We start from the raw sequence: 22,855 nt of genomic DNA, 5'->3' as shown, positions 1-22,855 counted from the left end.
ATTGCTTTTACTGAGTGGAATCACAGTGCGAATCCAAACTAGAATTTGTCTCTGAGAATGAAGAGCGTTTACAACGATAACTCGAATCCAGAATGCTAATTGAGATTATGATTACTTATAATAAAATACGGTGAACAAAATATGAAATAATTCAGTAGCCCCTGTTTCCCTACTCAGAGAACAGGCTCTTCGCAGTTTCCCCGATGCTCTTGTAGTCTGGCACACGGATCCCAATACCCAATTCTAACGGAAAAAACCAGTCCATTGTTCCAGTAAAAAGGAAGGATCATGGATAAACGTGACCTATTTGTCAGTGCTATCAGTCTAAATCCGATACAGATCACCATTGAGCATAAGATGCATGGTCCAAAATGCATCAGCTATTTTGCCACTCCACCAGAACACTCCCTGAAGCCCAAAGCTGTCAGTAGCACCACAGGAGAGTTGGAAATTAAACACTCCGAAAAAGGACGCTATAGCGATTTTCTACTTTAGATGGTTCATTTCCTTAAACCCACACTTCTCTGAGCGGTTTTATCACGCATCTAAGAACCTTTGCGCGTTGGCTGATAGCGTCAGGGAATATCTCATCACATTGTTCACGCGGTACACTGCTCTCCATAGCTGGTACCAGAAATAGCACCATTTTTCTTATAGTGTGATTTTTAACTTCCAGCCTAAATGGATGTTCGCAACCAATCGCATCGTGTGGAAAACAAAAAAGTGCAGAAATAACAATTTGTCCAACAACAGTTTACTTTGACAACCCCACTATCTAACGTTATTTCAAGTTTCCAATACGGGAACCGAAAGATCATCTACCCTTGATGATAATGAAATACTCCTCTATTATTGGTCCGCAGCAGTGCAGAGGCGCCATGAGAAATTTCGACCCAATTGGTAATTAATTCCACTTCGCACACCTGTATGCGGCCAATCATCGCCCCATACTCGTCCCAAGTGGGTATCTGCAATGTAACGAGAGAGGCACCACAAGGTGCATGTAGGGCCATGTCTTTAAATTTTGGTAACTCGACCGGTTATGAAACCAACTCGTGAACCACAACCCCTTGACGAAAAAGTAGGACATAAACAACCATATCTTTGCGATTGTCTGCGCACAACAATGCGGATCTCTATCTCCCTCGCCCTTGCGGCCTGTATTTCTCGAGACTCGGAATTCTCAGAGTTCTTTCGCGATCCACAGAAACGCAATCCTGATTTTGCACCCCTGATAAGAAAGGCTCTCTCAACGAGACACAGTCTTTAATATTTGGAAAACTGCCTCCCAGATTTTCAACAAGCGTCTTTAAACCTTCTATTTTCTCTTTTGTTCTTTCTTTCTATTTCTCTGAATATTTCTCTTCGTTTTGTGTTTTTCCTTAATCTTTTCTCCTTAAAAATCAAAAAAATTTTTTCCTCTCCCTTATCCTTCTTCGTTTCCTTAGTTGGGATTATCACTCGAAATAGTTAATTGGAATGAGTAACTTAAAGCAGTTACATCGATTTCTAGCCAAAATCAAATAGGTAATTTCGATGACAAGACGAACAAACAGAGAGATCAACAGAATCTCATTGTACAACCGATACCGTATCACAGACTACTCAGTTATCTGTACTAGCCCTGTAAATATTTAGGTTAAGAAGAGCCCAAATATGGTCTGCTCCAAATATGGTTCGCCAAAAAAGGTTCCGCCAAACCTCCAGATATGGTCCGCCTTAACTTTACACGCTAATTTGATCAAATTGTGAATCTGATTTAAATTTTGGAAAAAGGTTTGCAGAAATCTTTATTGTTCCGACCACATCAGTGGGGAGGGAAGAACTATATACTCAACTGCGTTTTTTTGTTCAGTCAATTTTGGCCGATCGATATATTCATCGTAGAGAATTAAGAGTGGTATCAATAAAAAGCCCGTCCAGCGTAGAATACGGAATTAGAAAAAAAATTCAATTTTCGTCTTTTACAGGGAGTTATCGAGGTTTATTTTGGCACTACTTCGCTAATAGATTTCAAAATAAGTTAAAAATTTTTAACGGCAAAGTGTTGTTGTTACCAATAGAGATAGAAGACCATTGCTAAATTGTTTGATTGAAGATTTTTTGGCTAAAAATTTTGATAAAATTTTTTCAAAATTCAAACTTTTCATCAAAAATGGCACAAAATATGCTTTTTTGGTCCAATTTTGTTAAGGTTTGCCAGACTTAGTGACCTAAAAACCTTAACACAGACTCCATAATCTCAAAAAGAGCACTAGTTGCAATTAGGTGCCGTATGAAAGTCTTCTGAAATTAAAATTTTGCCGTTTTTTGCAGATTTAACTTGATAATTATACAAAATGCATCGTTGTTTTTTTAATACTTGAAGAATTCCACTCAACAATTGGTCTAATTCGCAAACACTTTGATCACTTGGTCGGTTTGCTGGGTGCGTGACAAAATCAGGGAGAGGTTCGGTAATATCATGGTTTCTGAGAATCAGAGATTTTTCGGTTTTCATTTTTGATGCTGCCTTTTTCTAAAAACTTTTGCTATTGTTTTTTTAATAATAATTACTGACAATATTTGTTATTCACGACTCCGTTGATGGCAGCCCCAATTTACGTAAAATTGAGACCAAAGATAGATACAGTTTGTTTTCAGAGAACCAAAGGGTTTTTATGGCTTTGAGGAAGAGTTTTAGTAAAATTTAACAGAAATCTTGTCTTTTGCTTTCAATTGTTATTCTTTTGGCGGTGTGATTTTTAAGTTTAACCACTCAAAGATCTAAATTTATTCCTCAAGAGGATAGTTTTTGTGTTCTTTCGGTTGATACCTAATATCTCTTATGTTATTGAATTTATTTGTTTTAAGGATATTTCTGTGATTTTTTGAACTTGTCAACATTGTGCTTATTCTCAGTAAGTACAGATCAACCTTTCCTCCTTGTGGATTACAAATGTTATGGCCGACTGTTTTAACCGAAGGTTTTCTTGCTCTGCGTACTACGAGTTTTTATACAAAATCTTCTGATTTTTTTTCATAATTGACTATTTTTGCTGTAGTTCTTGTTTCTTTTGTAAATTGTCACAATATTTGAGAATCTACATTGAAAAAGCCTCACAAAATGCGAAACTGAACCTATTTTAGGTTTTCATAAGATATGGTTTGAAGGGCTGCAACACCGTTCTCTTGCAGAAATTGGTAGAGTTTTTTACTTTTGCACTTTGTTTGTTGTTAATTTTTGTTGTCATAAGTCAAATATTGTGTAATTAAAGGTCTCAATGGCCAACTAGAGATAAACAAATGAAATCATTAACTGATATCGGTAAAAAGGCTAATAGATGCTTTGACTTTCGAAATAAATTTCTAAAAAAAAAATTAAAATCAATCATCAACTTTTCCCTTTTTGTTCTGGTTTGCTTTTTTTTCGTATATTATAATGTTGTATCACTTTTGTAGATTAGCCTCATTATTTAGCGCTTTTTTAATGTTTTGTTCAATCAAACAATAATTTTTTCTGTTGTTTAAACGCTTTAAATGATGTCTGCATGGCTTAGACAATTCGTTTCAGAAGATATTTCTGAAGTTCAGATACTTTTCAGTTTTTATGTTTCTTATTTTCGTCATTTTGTGATCATTGTTTTACAAAAAGACGTTATAATGATTAAAGGAGACACAAATGCAGATGATATGTTCTCGCGGTTAATATCTTATAATAGTAATGGCTTCAAAACTGTGGTTTCGTAAAGCTGTTTGTGAACATTATTAGTTCAGCTTTTATTTAATGTTATTTTATAGTCTTATGATCTAGTCTCATTAATAACAGTCGCAATTAATTTTCTGAGTATTTGCAAGACAAACTGTATATTCTTTTAGTCGAAAGCTTTTGTTGGTTATGAATTTTGTAAATATTTGTTTTTAATAAAAAAAGAGATAGATTTTTGAGATCTGCAAATTTTATTTCTGTTAAATTGTAGCTAAGCATCTCTATATACAATTCACATCATTTATCCCTTGAAATACAATTTGCTCTTCATAACGGTTTCACTTTCCTCATATGGTCTTTCTTCTTGGAACAACAAGTTTTCATAAATCAAATATTCGTTATTTTTGCATATTTGCCCCTTTTTTTAGGTTTTTGTTTTCTTTTCACAGTTTCACAATAATGGGGGTCATTTGATTTAAAAACTTTGTCACCTGCAAAAAACGCAAACGAAGGTTTTTATTGTTTTTAGTGATCAGCTTAATATTTAATTGCAAATTTTTCGGTTTTGCCTGTCTTTGGTCATTCTTTTTGTAGTTGTGTGACATATCCTGGATAATGAAAGGCCTCAATCGCTCTCTATTGAGGTATAAAAGACTCTCTCAATGATTTAATTTGACGCCTTTTGTTTTCAATCAGTTCGAATTTAATTCTTTTTTTAAAAAATGCATATTTTTAATAAACACCTTGAGGAAAAGTCCCTTATTTTGTTCCAAAAAAGTACCGGTTAATCTTCTTAGTATAAATTTTAACTAATGCCATTTTGTATTTGGTTATTAGTGGTTTTCAGAAAAATGGACAAGGGTTTTTTGGTCGTAATTAATATTTGTAACTAATTGATTTTTTGCCGCCTTTTCTGGTAGTCATATTATGGTAGCCACAGGTCTCATAGAGTAGATTGTTTTATTCTTTTAGTAGTTTATTGAACGATATGTTTATATGTTAATTTTTTAATCTCATTTGGTAGACATTTAAGTGAAAAATGTAGATGCGTGGGGTCGGAACCTTGCAAACGCACATTACCGAGCCTTCTTGTTTGAATGTAAGTTTTCAATTACGTATAACCAGTTTCGTTAAGTGCCTATTCGCCACTCTCATTTTGCATCTCAATTAAAGATTTGTTGAATTGTAACCAAATTTTTTGGCTTCTTTCAGCTATCTGTATTGCGGCCAAGTAGAACACAGCTCTCTTTTTTGAATCTTTTTTGATAAGTTTAAATTTTAATATGGCTGATCTGTGACAAATCAATCACCAAGTCAAACCGCGAAGTCTAATTTGGCTTGCATAAAATTTTAAGATGTTTTTTTTTGGTCACAACTATATACTTATTTTGTTATATTTGACATTTTTGCAGCCTGTTGTTCAGAAATGTTGCCCTCAAATTTTTGGTGCTTTGTATTGAGCAACTGAAAAAATTGCCCCAGTAATTCAACATTTGTTTAATAAATTTGAACCCATTAGAATGCGAAAATCTTGCTTGACGTTTCACACTTTTCACGGTAATATTATCTAAAAAGTTTTTCTTCTGGATAAACTGTCGTTGCTAACGTTCAAAAATCTAGGGTTAATATACAAATTTGGGCAAAAATTGTATTGATCACTTTTTCTACTATTTTCCGCATAATAGAGGTTTATCTGAAGATTTTGCTGGTGTATTTCATATTATTTTTGTTTTCATATCATTGGTTTGTTGCAGAAAAAACTTTTAAACAGGAAAATTGATTTGCACACATATATCGATTTTCTTTTGAAAAATGTTAACTCGAATCTTTTTGTTAAAATCATTATGTAAGATCTGCGCTTAAAAAACGGCAAGGTTTTTTCAACGACTCAGGAGTAAATTTTACATGAAATCAACGCATTCACCGCCAATCTCACATAATTGAGTCTTTCAAAGCGTAGATCTTACATTATTTGTATGCTACAGAGGTGTCAGCGTTTCTTAATGCATAAGCAGTTTCTAATGCATAAACTATTATTGGTTCTTTTAAAGAATCATCCCACAAATAGAAAAATCCTCTTATCTGTACAATCTACTAATTTAGTTCCTTAAAGACAGGAACGTTCGACTGGACTGCATCTCAACAAGCAAACTTACTCTCTGCTTTCTTCTATGGCTACACTTTCACTCAATTGCCTGGTGGGTACTTTGCTTCTAAAAATAACGGGAAAAATCTTTTCGGTTGGGCGCTTCTGATACGAGCTATCCTGCTTATTTCAAACCCATTGGTTGCCTTTTATGGGGGCGTACAATTACTTTGCTTCGTTCGCTCATTAGAAGGAGCTGCGGAGGGAGTCACTTGGCCCACGATTCAACATTTAGCCGGTAGATGGGCACCAGAAAATGAACGGAGTTTCTATTCAGGGTTCATGGTTTCTGGGGCGTCTATTGGAATTATGCTGACTTACCCAATTGTGGGTTTATTTTGTACTGTCGATTTGTTGGACGGTTGGCCTCTGGCTTTCTTCTTCTATGGGTTTTTGGGTGGGGTTTGGTTTATTTTCTGGATGGTGATTGCATCAGATTCGCCTGATAACCACCCCCGAATCTCAGAGAGTGAAAAAAGGGATCTTTTCCATTTGTGCCCCCCCCCCCCAACAGTATGTTATGCCCCCCCCCCCCCCCCCCCTTAAAGAGCACGTAGCATTACATAGACAACCATTGTGTAAAAGTATGACACGTGCGTTAGGGAGGGGGGGTGCAAATAATAAACACCCACTAAGCTGGAGGGGGGGGGGGGCACAAACGGAAAAGATCCCAAAAAGGTACATTACTGAGCCAAACAATTTTGAATCCGAACACGACATCAAAGTGCCATGGAAGGAAATTTTCTCAAGCTTGCCTTTTTTGGGAACAGTAATCAGCGAAACTACACAAAATGTGGTTGATTATGGAATAATGACCTGTTTACCTCTCTATTTTGCAAATGTGCTCAATTTTGATATCTACGAAAACGGTCTTTGCAATTCGCTACCCTGGCTGGCGTCAGTTTTTGGCACACTTATTGTCTCTCGACTGGCCGATTTTTTGCTGACCAGAAATTATGTAACGACAACTTTTACCCGGAAATTGATCCAGTTCATGGCTTCATGTGGCTCTGCTATTTTTCTGGTTCTGGCTGGTTATGCTGGATGCAATGCAACACTTGCAGTATTCTGTATATCAATGGCTATGTTCTTCTACGGGTTCCGCTATCCGGGTTCCTATTGCAACATTCTGGACATAGTGCCATATTTTGCTGGCATCACATTTGGAATCACAAACACATTTGGAGCGGTTGCCGGGATTCTGGCTCCAGTAATAGTTGAAAAGATCACTGATGCTAACCTGCACAGCAAAGAACTGTGGCTGTACAGCTTTTATTTCATAGGAGCAGTTTCAGTTTTTGGTGGGATATTTTTTGTCATTTTAGCTTCCGGCGAAGTACAGCCTTGGGGAATTCGCAAATACCGTGAAAATCAGTTAAATGACTCGAATGTAAGAGATATTAGAATGCAGGAATGACGGAATTCTGAACAAACTTTAACAGAAAATCAACAAATGCGCCGGATAAACAAAGCCATTCACTCTGGTTCCATAATGCAACCCTTCACTCTTATGAGTTACAAGGCTCTATTTTCACGACTCGATGCAACAGAACGAAAAATTTATTGGAAATAAGATCAAATGCAAAAAATGAGAGAGTGAATTGTGATTGGTCTATATGAAATGTTCCGTCAAAGTGATCAAGTGCTGTGTCATTTGAAGTGACTCTCAATTTATTGCATTTATCTATAGCTAAAAATAATTAATTTGATAAACTGATTTAGTGACTAAATTAAAATTACCTCGAAGAGTGTTCTTTAATTTTTTATTCGAATGATTGCAGTTTTCTTATTTTTTTTAAAACTGATTTCGCACTTAAACCTAAAAAGCGGAAAAAACTGCTGCTTATGAAAAGAAACAATTGATTAAGACATTGTTCGACGGGATTTTCAACATTAATCTGAAATATCCTTCGAAAGCAAATTGGGCCAAAAAGTGCGAAACTATGAATTTGTAGAAACTATGATAGACTCTTAACTCATGGAATTAGGAAATGCTGGTGACTAATGACTTTTTCGGAAACGTTCCTTATAATCAGACGGTTCTTTTCTTCAGTAGTCTTTTTGTCAAGCTTCAGATAAAATTCTCTAGCTGTTTTCAGAGCCGAAGTTATAGCTGTCATCCAATTACCTGATGAAGTGAAATGCAGCTGTTCAGACATGCGGCCTAATTATGTGACATAACTAATTTTGATGAAAAAAAAACAGAAAAAAACTGAAGATTGTTGCAGGGTATTGGATTGTAGAATGTATAATAGATGAGTATAGTTTACAACTTAATTTTTGAGAAAAAACCAAATAAGACAGTTTAAAAAACTTTAAAGTGGCGTTTTGAGTTTCGAAATTGTTTCAGAGCTGATCAAAGGAGACAAATACACTGTGAGAAATACAGTTGTGAGAGCTAAGCAAAAACAACAGAAAAGTAAATCATTTTAACTTCATTCATCAACTTTTCGCATTATTTCTCGGTAGCTCTAAAATGTATATTATACAAATTATTGCGCTATCTTTTTGTTCCTAATTTTTAAATCGAAATTAGTTATTTTATTATTTTTTATAGTTATTTATTTTTTATTTTTATAGTTATTTAGTTAAAGCACAAAATAGTTATTTTGTTATGTAAATTTCGAATCTTTTTTTGCTATTTTATTTTGATTAGTGGTGTTTGAAATACCGCTTGTACATTTTGTAGTTGGGGTTCTCATAATTTTGCAAAATTAAAGATTGAAAATTTTAGGTTTTTGTCAAATAATATACTATTATAGGCCTATAATCGAGTTTCAGTAAAAAAATTCTGGTTTTGTTGCAGGATGTGATAAGTATTTGTGTGAGACTATGTTGTTCAAATATTTAAAAATTTCTGTAGTAATCGATTTTTCAAAATTCAAACTGAAAAAAGTCTAAATTTAAAAATTGTATTGCTTAGGACTTTTTTTGAAAACAAAATAAAACAGGTGGAAAGATTTTAGGATAAGCATACGATTTCGGGTAAAGCACGAAAACTTCCGCAAGTTTTCAAACTTACAATAAACAAATTACATGACAGCAAGTATTTCAATCTAACTAAATGTAAACTATTAATTTTTATAGATTAATTTAATATAGATAATTACCAAGTCAATACCAAGCACTCCTCACCCAACAAACAATGTGGTCAAGAAACGGAGATAATTTTAAAAACTTTCCGTAAAAGTATTCCGGTGCGCAGCTCCGTTGTACACAGGCCTATACCAGACAGATAAATTATGGACTGAGAGTTTCGTTTTGCTTCAATTCAATAACACACAAACACATGAACACACTCGCGTCAACACCTACAAAAATTTAAACATACATACACACATATACAAACACATACACGATAAACATATACGCATCATTCACATACTGACACATATCGTGAACTTACACATAACATACACACACATACACACACACACCCACACACACACACACACACATATATATATATATATATATATATATATACATATATATATATATATATATATATATATATATATATATACATACATATATATATATATATATATATATATATATATATATAAATATTATATACCACACGCAAATCCAAACAGATCATACACTTATGCATCGATAACAAGCTCAAAAATAACATACACTTTAACATCAAACTTAAACATATACACATTATGCACATAAACAAACACAGAGATAACCCGGGTCAACGATCATACAACTTTCTTCGTACTAGGTCATATAAGATTCTTAGTAATCATACTAGGTCATATATGACTTGTATGAATTCTTGGTAGTCATACAAGGATCATATATGATTTCCTAGAAATCATACAAGGATCATACAAAAAAATTCAAAGACTAAAAACTGTATAATTTTGATTTTCCATTGAAGTTGAAAAAATTTCTTGGATTTCATACAAGGCCATATATGGTATAATGTAGTCAGAGGACTTATTAAATTATTATATCGCATTTGCAATCCACGTTTGATTCTTTGTGTGCGCTAAAAGAATAACTTTAGGTTTAAACGTATTCAGAAAACGAATATGACGTGATATGCATTTTTTCTTGTTTAATTCTTTTTATAAATGAGCATTTATATATATAAACTGACTTCAGAGTATGTCAAATTTTTTTTTATTTGTTTGGACTTACTCTTTTATTTTGTGCCCAACTTGCAATTGATATAGTACGTTAGGGTCTTTTGGCGGATCACAATGTGATGCCGGGGTATCATTTATGTGATGCCCTACCGAATAAAAACAAAAAAACATAAATGGTTAAAAATTTTCAAAAAATAGATGTATGATGGTATTCGTACTAGGATCATATATGATTTCTTTGTAATCATACAAGGATCATATATGATTTCTTTGGTTTCATAGAAGGATCGTACTAAGAAATCAAGTATGGACAGTATGAAATAATATATGATCCTTGTATGAAATCAAAGAAACTTCAACCCGGGAACATACACATTCGAATCTTATTCATACACATACACAACTCATACTCAAACAAATCAAACGCAAAAACATGCACATCAAGCACATACACATACACAACATACGCATATTCATCATACACATACACATACACATTATAGACAAACGAATCATACATATACATATACACTTCAAACACATACAAACACAAACATATTCACAAACCAAACACATACATGAATACGAACAGAAAAACGTACAGACACACATATACATATGCAAATACACTAACAAAAAGTACTCAAACACAAATACATAAACAAAAAACACAAACACTTGCACACATACACAAAAACATACACAAACACAAACACATACAGAAGCACAAATATATACAAATCCCCAAACACAAAAACCCAAACACACATATTCATACACATAACCCTACGCATGCACATACACACACACATATGCATACACAATCACACCCAAGAACACATAAACAAAACTGATTTTAGTCACGAGGTCACATATATACTTACACTGATACACAAACGCACACCTTGCCGCATAGAGTTATACACAGATACACATATAATCTAAATCATATAAACACGTCCACAAACAAGAAAACAAACTCAAAAAAAGAAACGCATACGAGAATGTAGAGAACTTTCCACCGAGACTCAAGCGAAACAAGTTGATAAGATGACTATTATATGTAAAGCTGAAAATCGTTTGTTTGATGAGGTTAATCAAGTGAAAATATTCTGAACTCATGATCAGTTGATTTTTTTAAGCAGCAAGGTTAAGTCAAGTTGGGAGGTGACTCTTGGGACTAATATAGTTTGTCTTTAAAATCTCTGCAATGATGGGCAAATACTTTTTCCCTGGTTTATCTGTTTGACTTTGCAAGATATTTTGAGCCAACACAGTCTAATATCATCAGCGTACATGAGTGTAAGAGGGGAATTTGCAGGGTAACAAAGTAGCGCTTGCTTCATCAGTAAAAATACATTTGGTTTGTATTAGCGTGTCAGCTTCTTGGCGACAAAGACCCCTCACTGTGCATCTTAGTGGAAATCCGGAATTGGACAAAAAATAATCGTTGATAATCAAAATTAACTATAAAACATAAACCGACAAATGTCGGAAGAATTGCTCTTGATCGACAGGCGAGGCATTTAATTCATGGTCTTTAGTCTAGATCAATTTTTCTTTATGGGTGTAAGAAACCTGGACCTCACCGGGATTCGAACAACTGACCTCCCTATCCATGGCCAGCCGCACTAACCACTCAGCTACGAGTCAAGTACTTTTCTATGCTGCAACGAATTTTATATTAGCAACAAGCGCTTTATTTCGGAGCATCAGAGATCACTCAAAAATGATGAACGAAAGCGTGAAAAACTCACTTGAGAAGTCAAAGAATGTTCTAGAAGTAAAGCGCAAAATTGTCGAGCAAAAAAAAAATTTGCTTAAAGAAAGACACACATGGTTAAAATAATTGCTATGCACTTCGTTCAAGAGCAATTAAAAAGCAGGGATTGATGGTTAATGGTTCTGTCAACGATATTTGCGGGTTAAATTGTGGGTTTACCAATTTTCACTCCAAAAAAACATGATCTCAATAATATTGACTATGCATAGACCTCGTGTAGGCCGTTAACCTCTATTGCAAACAACGTTGTTAAATTGGTATTCCATATTAAAAGAACAGGGTTCGACCTGTATTTGTTATGAAAAGACAAAGGGTGGATCGTAATTATAGTCTTTGAGCCATTTAATTAGTGTAACGACATTAGCCCAAGATCACCTTGATTAGTGGTGTCGTACTTTATTATTATTGAGTAGTTGCTTGCGATGCGGGTACGTTTACTATTAGTGAAATTGCGATTCGAGTAGCGAAATCCTTACTTGAGTATTTTATGCTTACTCGCGGAGCGGGTTATCAAAGAAAATTGTTCTACTGAAATTGAATTGTAAAACTTACAAACACATACACGATAAACATATACGCATCATTCACATACTGACACATATCGTGAACTTACACAACATACACACACATACACACACACACACGCATATATATATATATATATATATATATATATATATATATATATATATATATATATTTATATTATATACCACACACAAATACAAACACATCATACACTTACACATCGAAAACAAACTCAAAAATAGCATACACTTTAACATCAAACTTAAACATATACACATTATGCACATAAACAAACACAAAGATAACATACACATTTGAATCCTATTCATACACATACACAACAAGCACATTCATATCGTACAAAAACATATACTCATCATACTCAAACAAATCAAACGCAAAAACATGCACATCAAGCACATGCACATACACAACATACGCATATTCATCATACACATACACATACACATTATAGACAAACGCATCATACACATATATATACACTTCAAACACATACAAACACAAACGTATTCACAAACCAAACACATACATGAATACGAACAGAAAAACGTACAGACACAAATATACATATGCAAATACACTAACAAAAAGTACTCAAACACAAATACATAACCAAAAAAAAACAAACACTTGCACACATACACAAAAACATACACAAACACAAGCACATACAGAAGCACAAATATATACAAATCCCCAAACACAAAAACCCAAACACACATATTCATACACATAACCCTACGCATGCACATACACACACACATATGCATACACAATCACACCCAAGAACACATAAACAAAACTGATTTTAGTCACGAGGTCACATATATACTTACACTTATACACAAACGCACACCTTGCCGCATAGAGTTATACACAGATACACACATAGTCAAAATCAGATAAACACGTCCACAAACAAGAAAATAAACACAAAAAAATAAACGCACACGGGAATGTAGAGAACTTTCCACCGAGACTCAATCGAAACAAGTTGATAAGATGACTATTATATGTAAAGCTGAAAATCGTTTGTTTAATGAGGTTAATCAAGTGAAAATATTCTGAACCAAAGATCAGTTGATTTTTTAAAGTAGCAAGGTTTAGTCAAGTTGGGAAGTGACTCTTGGGACTAATATAGTTTGCCTTTAAATTCTCTACAATGAAGGGCAAATACTTTTTCCCTGGTTTATCTGTTTGACCTTGCAAGATATTTTGAGCCAACACAGTCTAATATCATCAGCGTACATGAGTGGAAGAGGGGAGATTGCAAGGTAACAAAGTAGCGCTTGCTTCATCAGTAAAAAAAAATTTGGTTTGTATTAGCGTGTCAGCTTCTTGGCGACAAAGACCCCTCACTGTGCATCTTAGTGGAAATCCGGAATTGGACAAAAAATAGTCGTTGATAATCAAAATTGACTATAAAACATAAACCGACAAATGTCGGAAGAATTGCTCTTGATCGAGGGGCGAGGCATTTAATTCATGGTCTTTAGTCTAGATCAATTTTTCTTTATGGGTGTAAGAAAACTGGAACCCACCGGGATTCGAACAACTGACCTCCCAATCCATGGCCAGCCGCACTAACCACTCAGCTACGAGTCAAGTATTTTTCTATGCTGCAACGAATTTTATATTAGCAACAAGCGCTTTATTTCGGAGCATCAGAGATCACTCAAAAATGATGAACGAAAGCGTGAAAAACTCACTTGAGAAGTCAAAGAATGTTCTAGAAGAAAAGCGCAAAATTGTCGAGCAAAAAATTTGCTTAAAGAAAGACACACATGGTTAAAATAGTTGCTATGCACTTCGTTCAAGAGCAATTAAAAAGCAGGGATTGATGGTTAATGGTTCTGTCAACAATATTTGCGGGTTAAATTGTGGGTTTACCAATTTTCACTCCAAAAAAACATGATCTCAATAATATTGACTATGCATAGACCTCGTGTAGGCCGTTAATCTCTATTGAAAACAACGTTGTTAAATTGGTATTTTATATTAAAAGAACGGGGTTCGACCTGTATTTGTTATGAAAAGACAAAGGGTGGATCGTAATTATAGTCTTTGAGCCATTTAATTAGGGTAACAATATTAGCCCAAGATCAACTTGATAAGTGGTGTCGTACTTTATTATTACTGAGTAGTTGCTTGCGATGCGGGTACGTTTACTATTAGTGAAATTGCGATTCGCGTAGCGAAATCCTTACCTGAGTATTTTATGCTTACTCGCGGAGCGTGTTATCAAAGAGAATTGTTCACCTGAAATTGAATCGTAAAACTTGAAAAGTTAACTGAAGTGCTTATAAGCAAATCTAGAAGGTGTGATCAGACATGTGTGATCACGAAGCGGGAAACCAAGAAAGGAAGTATTAAAATGATCAAAAGACAAGAATTGAACAAAATATGAACTGAATGATGAAGGGCAAATAAATTGAAATAAATTAAGAGCATCGTATTAAAATGTACTACATCAATTAAATAACAAAAGATGATATTCTTGGGTATCACATACCCCTTGGTTCGACAAAGAAAATTGTGAAAATTGCAATTTATGTATGTATAAAATAATAACAATATTTACAAATTAATACTTGGTCCCCGGTTAAATAAAAATAACAATATATGTACTGGTTACCATAGCTAAGAAATAGGTAATATTAATTTAAATGTTTGTAATTGATTCAGTTTTAAGTAGAATTCAGTTTGTATTCCCGCTGTACACATCCATGGTGTTTTGATTTTTGGTCTCGAATACCGTCATTGAGCATACCAATTTCGGAGTGTCAACATCCAGAAGTGATGGATCTTGCGGGGCGGGTGGCGAGACGTCTCCTATGATTGGGGAGATGTTGATTTCGTCCGGCTGTTGGTCTGCAATATGCTGAACAGTTTCAATGATCGACTCGGGTGGAGGCTGATAATTTTTAATATCTCCCGCTCTGCGTGGACGTTTGGGAGGAGCTGCGATTGCTGAATCCGATGACGATTCAAAACCATTCAAAACCGCGTTTCGTCGAGGTCTCTCTGAGGAACGTTTGCCGTGTGTTGAGGTGGAAACCACTAGTTGGGTTGCCGATGAGGAAACCGATTGTTTTGGAATAACTAATTCGCTTGGCGAGTCATGTTGTGGTAGAGCAGTTTGATTTCGGAGAGCAACGAAGTTTGTGATTTTTGGAATCCGCCCTCGCATAGCGCGTGAGATGTTAGAACGTGACGACGATACTCCATTGCCCGGGTCTCGTTTTCTGTGCTTCATCTTTTTATCGCCTTTAAGTTTGCTCGTCAACTTTTTTGTGTGATTGAATATGTTCGTCTACTAATTTTTCACACGTTCGGGGACCTCTTCTATCAGCATAAACTTTTAATGGAGTCTGAATCTCTTGTGTCGTGCCAAATTTTGCAATATCACTATTGCGGACTGTTACCGTTGGTTTGCCTGACTCTTTGATGGTGGAGGTCGTTGGGCTGACCTTCAGTATAGTGGATCCAGGCGCCAACACTCTGTTGAGGCACTTCAAATTCTTCTTAGACCGTCTTTTTCCGTGCACTTTGTGAGCCAGCTTGAGTTGCACTGCACGCTCTGTCACCAGTATTGGACGGCATGTGTTTGTGCGAATAAAGCGTGATTCGTCATCCGTGATCGCTTGCTTGCGTTGACTTGCTTCTCTCAGTGCGCGAGTCTTTCGATTACCACCTCTATATCGCTGCAGTATCCGTTTGCCCACTTGTCATCGGGAAGGATTGCCTCAGGTGTTACAGTGTCCTCATCTAAATAATGATTGACGATGTTTTCGTAAGACAGATTAGACAATTTAGGTTTTTTAGCGAATACGCTAAGCTGGGTATTAGGTTTTGGACCAAAATGCTTCGAACGGTGAGATCTTTGTTGTTTTTTGTTTGCATATTCGCAATTGATAAATGATTATTTTCAAGGCATGTGTTACATGAAATAAGTTACTTAAGAAATTTTCTTCTTTAATACATGCCAATCTATTCTTAATTGTTTGACGTAATCTTTCCACCAAACCAAGAGCATGATGATCATTAACTAGAGCTTCAATAATTTGAATATTGTTCTTATTGCAGAAAGTCTTTACTTGATTTCCAAACAAACATTTCGCTTGATCTAATCTGATGGAGCGTGGAACTGAATGATTTTCTATATTTATGTCCAATAATTTGAGAACATTCAGCCCACTGGCCTTTTCATATATACATGCAGTTGGATGTTAAGAAAATTGGTCTATAGCGGCTAAGAAGTATACTTCATTACCCTTTCCGTCATAGATAGGTCTCCCAAAATCAATTTGCATTTATTGATTAGGTTCAACGCATGGTATATGAAGTTCAAATTCTTTAGCAGGGGTTACAGGTTTTAAGTTCTTACCGATAGCGGTGCAGGGTTTGCACTCTGTCGCTTTGACGATTATCTCACGTTTCGTATATGGCCACCAGTAGTGCGTGGCCATACAAATCATCCCCCATGTACCCGAGTGTTTTGCGTGGATATCTTCAAGTAAGGCCTCTCGGAACACATTTGGTATCGCAACCTTTTCATGAATACAAACGCTGCCGGATCTCACTTGTAGATCCCTCCAATTTGAGTGGATATAGGGGTTTAGGGCTTTCAAACGACTTTTGTTATTATTCAGGATACAGTATCGGACTTCTTTTAATACAGCGTCCTTACTTGTTATTGATAAGATTAGTAATTTGCTGAAGATTTTTACTACAATGTGATCAAATGTAGGGACTTGAGGGCTTAGTGTGAGGGGTGTACTGGGGTTAGAAGATACGGCTGGGGATGTTGGGGTTAAGACTGTCCGCGGACTTGCGGCACGAGTAACGGTTGGGGGACTTATCGGTTGATTCTGGGCGCGAGTTGCATTCGCGGAATGGGTTACTTGATTCACGGCGCGTGAGGATGTTGCTGTTGAAGAACATTGATTTGTGCTATGAGAAGTATCATTGAAGCGGACTCAGGTAATACGTTTCTTCGAAGGCATTTTATGTGTGGTTGTGTTGATACAATCTATATCGGTTTTATGATTGAAATTTGATGAAGTAGTCAACTAATTTGTAGATCAATTTAAGGCAAAAAGCACTAATGCTAAATTTGGGTTGTGCCTTTTGGGATTATTTGTGGAATGTTTTTTAATTGGCGGGAATTAAGACCTATGTGAGTTTCGCGCTTAGCGCGATATCTGCCATTCCGAATTTGAATGATTGTTTACACTTACTTGTATTTCGCCTAGCGAGAGAAGTTTTAAATGATAATTGCGACGCGGCATTTACATATTTTCAGTTGCTTAAATTACAATCAGCATTTGAGGCCCGCTTTCGGGGAGCGAGAGAGATAGAATTATTATGTTTGTGTACTCGTGCTGCATGTGCGCTAATTAAGTTTATCACATTATTATTGGCCTCAATTTTAGGTGTGATTTGCAATGCGAGATCGTGGGCTTTTTTTAATTGATGTAAAGGAGATGCACGTTCTGAAAAATTTAAATCAATTGAATTCATAGATGCGGAAATTATTTTTTAATTTGGCGACAATAAATTCCTCATCATAGGCAGAGACTTTTTTGGCTTTTTGATTCGGGTCTCTAGAAATACAGTCAACTAAACCCATTGTTGCACCTGGTAAATGTTCAATGTCGAAATGAAATGGCAGTAAACGATCAATCCAGCGAGTTAATCGAATATTGAAGGATTTATTTGGTCTATTTTCTTTCAAAATAAACAGGAGAGCTCTATGATCGGTAACAACTGTAAATTGTTTACAATAGAGATATTTCTTGAAATATTCAATGGACCAGAATAATAGAAGTTCAAGTTCGTTTACGCTATATCGTTCTCACAACAGGTTGAAAATATGAATGCGATTGGCTTCCACCCATCAACTGTCAGTTGTTCAAGTGCCGCTCCAAGACCGGAGCGGGACGCATCACAATTTACGCGTGTTTCAAGTTGCAGGTTATAGTGACTATTTTTGGTAGCGTTTGAGATGCGATTGTTTATTTCGTTATAACAATTTTCGTGCACTTCGGTCCAGATAAATTTTGATGTCTTTTTCAGCAAAGGGGATGACTAATTTGAGCAAGATTCGGAATAAATTTAACGAAGTAGTGTACCGATCCCAGAAACGAACAGAGTTTCTTTAGGGTTTTCGGAGCTTCACGAGCTAAGATAGCGGACCTTTTACGCTAGATGGGCGAGTTACCCGATTGATAAGTATAATATCTTAGTCAATCAATTTCTAATTTTGCGAACTGACATTTTGGATGGTTTATTCTAAGCTTTTCGTCATCTAATCGTTTAAGGCAGCTCATAACATATCGTTTATGTTCTTCTATAGACCCTTTGCCTGCAACCAAAATTCCATCTAGGAAACAATAGGTGTTCTTCAAGCCGATTAGTGTATAATCCCTTGCTTTTTGAAATTCTGCCGGCATATCAGTTAACCCGTAAAATCCTGTTTGAAATCTGTAAGTGCCGGTCAAATCACCACTACATATGTTAAAGTTACAATAATTTGCCGAGTTAATATTCAAGTTTAATTGACTGTACGCGTACATCAAATCTAATGTAGAAAAATAGGTTGTGTTATGCGACGCGGGAGGACTAATTTGCTGAGAATTGGATTCGATAAGTGTGTCAATCTTCGGCATTTGATATTTGTTTTTTTGCATGGCTTTATTTAAAATTTTAGAATCCAATGCAAGCTTGATCGTTTGATCTTTCTTTACAGTTACCACTTTTGATGATATAAAATATTTATCAGGACATCTAGAAAATTTTTATATGGTTTTTGTCTAGTATTTTCTGAAGTTCGTTATTGATTTTATCTTGCAGGTTGATCGCCATACGTCTGCCTTGTTGGTGTCTAGTTTGAAAGTCTTTGTGAAAATTAGATTTAGCTACATGATTTTTGGATTTTCCAAAACGAGATATTAATTCCGGAAAAGTTTTTGCGATTTTTTCTTTAAATTCTGACGAAAGAGAAATGTTGTTGACACGATAACATTTAGGAGATGTAGATTGTGTCACTGCTAATACGAATTGATCAAAAAAATCTCCGCCAATTAACGATTTGAGACCATCAGCTACAACGGTGAATGTTGCTGAATCACAAATCCATCCGTTGCTTGTGATTGGGGATTGTATCTTTCCTTCGCCATGAATTGGCTCATTCGAGAAAGTCCGAGGTTGTGGGAACACCTTTTCACTGATCCAGAAAGAGCGAGGACTGCTTTGTACCACTTACGACGCGAGTGAACGATTGAGAAAACCGCATGCGCTTCCGGAGTTCACGAGCAGCGTAGTAGTGATATTACCGATTTTGATGGGCATGTTGAGGGGCTCAATTTTCTCGATTAACGCAACCGTATTATCCTCCCCGCTACTGTAGTCCAATTCAAAGAGTTTAGCTGGTTGGACAAATTTCACTGAATCTTCCGGAAGTGGTCCTTCTTCCACAGTGTTTACAGGCCTTTTCTTAGAGTTTTGTTGTTTCTTGTTCTTTTGTTTCCGACATTTGCAAAGTCATTTAGGAGTTCACAATTATTGCAAGTTTTACCTTTTGCAATGTATTAATTGCGGTGAATAGGAAGCCAAATCCCACCACATTTTGAACAATAGAGTGTGCAGCGGTTGTTTTATCTCGGAAAATTGTTCGAAAATGACCAAATCCGAGTTCGAGAGCTATTTGGAAACTGTAATGCGTTAACACTAGCTGGAATGACAATCTTTTTGTGGTGCAGAAATTAGTGTTGATTGCACATCCCCAGTTCCATATTGATTGCTAACTCTAAGGCCTGACGCGGTTCCACTGTCTGTTTGAGAAGTTGTTTTTGAATTTCAGGATCCATCAAATTACTGATGAATACATCACGTATCAAAGTTTCCTCTTGATTTTCGAAGTCGCAATTGCCTGCCAATTCTTTTAATTTGCCGTAGAAATGTCCTACGGTTTTTCGTGATTAGGAAGCGTGACGATCAAAGGTGATGTTTCGGGGGCGGAGAAAGCCTCTTCCACGATCTTCCAAAAGTCTGCAGTAGATAGAGCAGCGATTATGATGTGCGGGTTTTAGCAGTTAGCATTGCGACGTCCTTTCACTCCGATGCTCAGATAGAGTAGAGATACTGTTTTGCGATCCGCAAGTTATCACGGCTTGTCACCGCACATTATGCCGATTTCGATTAGTCGTTGGCATTTATTTTGCCATTCATCTTTTGTTGTGCATTGCGAACATTTCTTTCCCTCTCCGATTGTGCGGAAGAACCCACTATAGTTTCCTCGTAGATCGATGCGAATGGGAGGTCCACCATCTCGGGTTTGGGTCCAAGTAGGGTGTCGAGAAAAATATTGTCCTTTGCCATTAGTTCCCATTTGTATTGCACTCTCCATTTCTCCCAGCGAAGAGGAGGGTCGGGTGTTGGTTTATCCCAGAAAGCGTCTATCCCGAGTCGTGTACGCTTGTGTGTTGACTGCGCCATGTCGTACTTTATTTTTATTATTGAGTAGTTACTCGCGACGTGGGTACGTTTACTATTATTGAATTTGCAATTCGCGGAGCAAAATCCTGACTTGAGTATTTTATGCTTATTCGCGGAGCGGGTTAACGAAGACAGTTGGTCATTAAAATTGAAATGCAAAACTTAAAAAGTGAAGTGAAGTGCTTATTAACAAATCTAGAAGGTGTGATCAGAGATGTCTGATCACGAAGCGGGAAACCAAGAAAGGAAGTATTAAAATGATCATAAGACAAGAATTGAATAAAGTATGAATTGAATGATGAAGGGCAAATAAATGGAACTAATTAGGAGCATTTTATTAAAATGTACTACATCAAATAAATAACAAAAGATGATATCCTTGGGTATCACAAGTGGGGTAACAGCAGGCGGTACTAACGTGGAAGAGGACCAGTACTGGATTGCAACGAACATTTCTTATTTGCACGCCTGTTATGCTCACCATTAGATAAACTTGTAATTAGCACTCGAATTTGATTATCTTTTCTATCCCATTTTCATGTTATTTTGGATTTACCTGCTAGAGCCCTTTAACCATTTTTGAAATTGCTAGAATCGCAGTTTCTGTAGATTGTATTTTTGATATTTGCATTCGATTGCCTCAAGAGTGTCGAGTTACTTTAGATTGAGAGCACTTTTAGCAGAGTTTCCGAAAACAAATATCAAAAATTCGGAGAGCATAATGTTATTGATGACATCAAAAAATCATTGCCGGCAGATTGCCTGAAAATAGTCCCAATTGACGCTTGTGGCCTTCCATGAATTGAACAACTAAAGAAGTAAATTAAAAAGATTTACCACCAGTCCTTAATAGAGCACTAGACTTTTTGGGTTAGTTTCGGACTTTCAATTTTATTACACACACGGTTTATATGGAAAAAGCGTCAAGAGAGCTTTTTCAAAACTGACATTATAAATAAAAACTCACTACTAATACTTAAGAATTAGGGCAAATAAGTTTGGCACTATTACTTAGATGCACACTTTTTATCTTTAACTAAAATGTTCATATAAGTAAAAGTTCCATAAGTGATTTCTCAAGTCAATTTTTTGAGTGAGGTAAGACACGCAATTTCAAAAAGCAGAAATGACGTCACACACATACACACACACACATTTTAACTGCAAAGCGGTTGAAGTTACTGAAATGGATTCCGAGAAGTCAATTCCAAGAACTCAGTTCGTAAGAATCATAGGTGGAAACTACGAATTAAAAAACATAGCAGTACAAGTCCTGGCGTACGATTTAAGACCTAGAAGGGACCCATGATGGGATTGGGAAACCATTTCTAAAAAACCAGATCAATGAAATAAAAAAAAATTAATGTCAAAATGCCGCGTGTGAACAAAAACTCACTAGCGAGAAATGGAAGTGTGGTTCAAACAAAAAACTAGGTCTAGATTCAACTACGAATGGATTGGAAAAAACATTTAGAAGAAAGTCACATTCAAAAAATCGAAAAAACACTTTAGTTTAAAATTAGAGCGAAAAAATATCCCGCCGCAAAACCGCTCGCTTTTTCGCTTCAGTTCCTGTTTGGGCGTGATCAAAATAACTACTCCAATTTGACTTCAAAAATCATGAAAATGTGTGAACAGTTCTTAAAAAAATCAGCGCCCCAATTCAATTCAAATTCTTTGAATTTTAAAAAACCACGATGTCCCCAATAATAGCCGCTATCGCTTTGCGGCTATTAATGATAAAAATCAAACGTTTTTGATGCTTGCATTATAGGCAACAACCATTCGTTGAAGTACGCAATAATTGCAGACTGCAGCTAGGCTAGCGTTTATTAAGTGAATACTAGTCACAAATGTATCATAAACTAACTTAACTTTAACAATATCTTTCGAAATGCATAAAATGGGGCGGTCTAAAACTAAACAGGGGCTCTAGCAGAAAATAGTCGTTCTTCCATGTTCCTCATGGTTTTATCGCTCTAGCCAAGTGCACATTGAACAAGTAGAGATTCGTGCCAAGCATATCTCAAGCACAAAATTTACATTAGGTAGTTTTGTGTCAAAATTTTAACAATTGTTCTTCC

The 22,855-nt window shown here is 35.8% G+C and overlaps 1 protein-coding gene across 1 annotated transcript; it reads left to right on the top strand.

The window, feature by feature from the left end:
• The first annotated feature begins 288 nt into the window (after nucleotides 1–288).
• LOC142355217 (sialin-like) lies at nucleotides 289–7,594 on the top strand. The gene is made up of 3 exons (XM_075407448.1): nucleotides 289–443; nucleotides 5,792–6,317; nucleotides 6,517–7,594. The coding sequence occupies exons 1-3, from the start codon at nucleotides 289–291 to the stop codon at nucleotides 7,249–7,251; spliced, it is 1,416 nt and encodes a 471-aa protein (XP_075263563.1). The 3' UTR covers nucleotides 7,252–7,594.
• Nucleotides 7,595–22,855: the final 15,261 nt, after the last annotated feature.

The sequence above is a fragment of the Convolutriloba macropyga genome, chromosome 2 (assembly GCF_964194025.1).
Source record: "Convolutriloba macropyga chromosome 2, txConMacr16.3, whole genome shotgun sequence".
Classification (NCBI taxonomy): domain Eukaryota; kingdom Metazoa; phylum Xenacoelomorpha; order Acoela; family Convolutidae; genus Convolutriloba; species Convolutriloba macropyga.
Note: the sequence above shows the minus strand (reverse complement) of the source record. Positions and strands in the feature narration are given on the sequence as shown.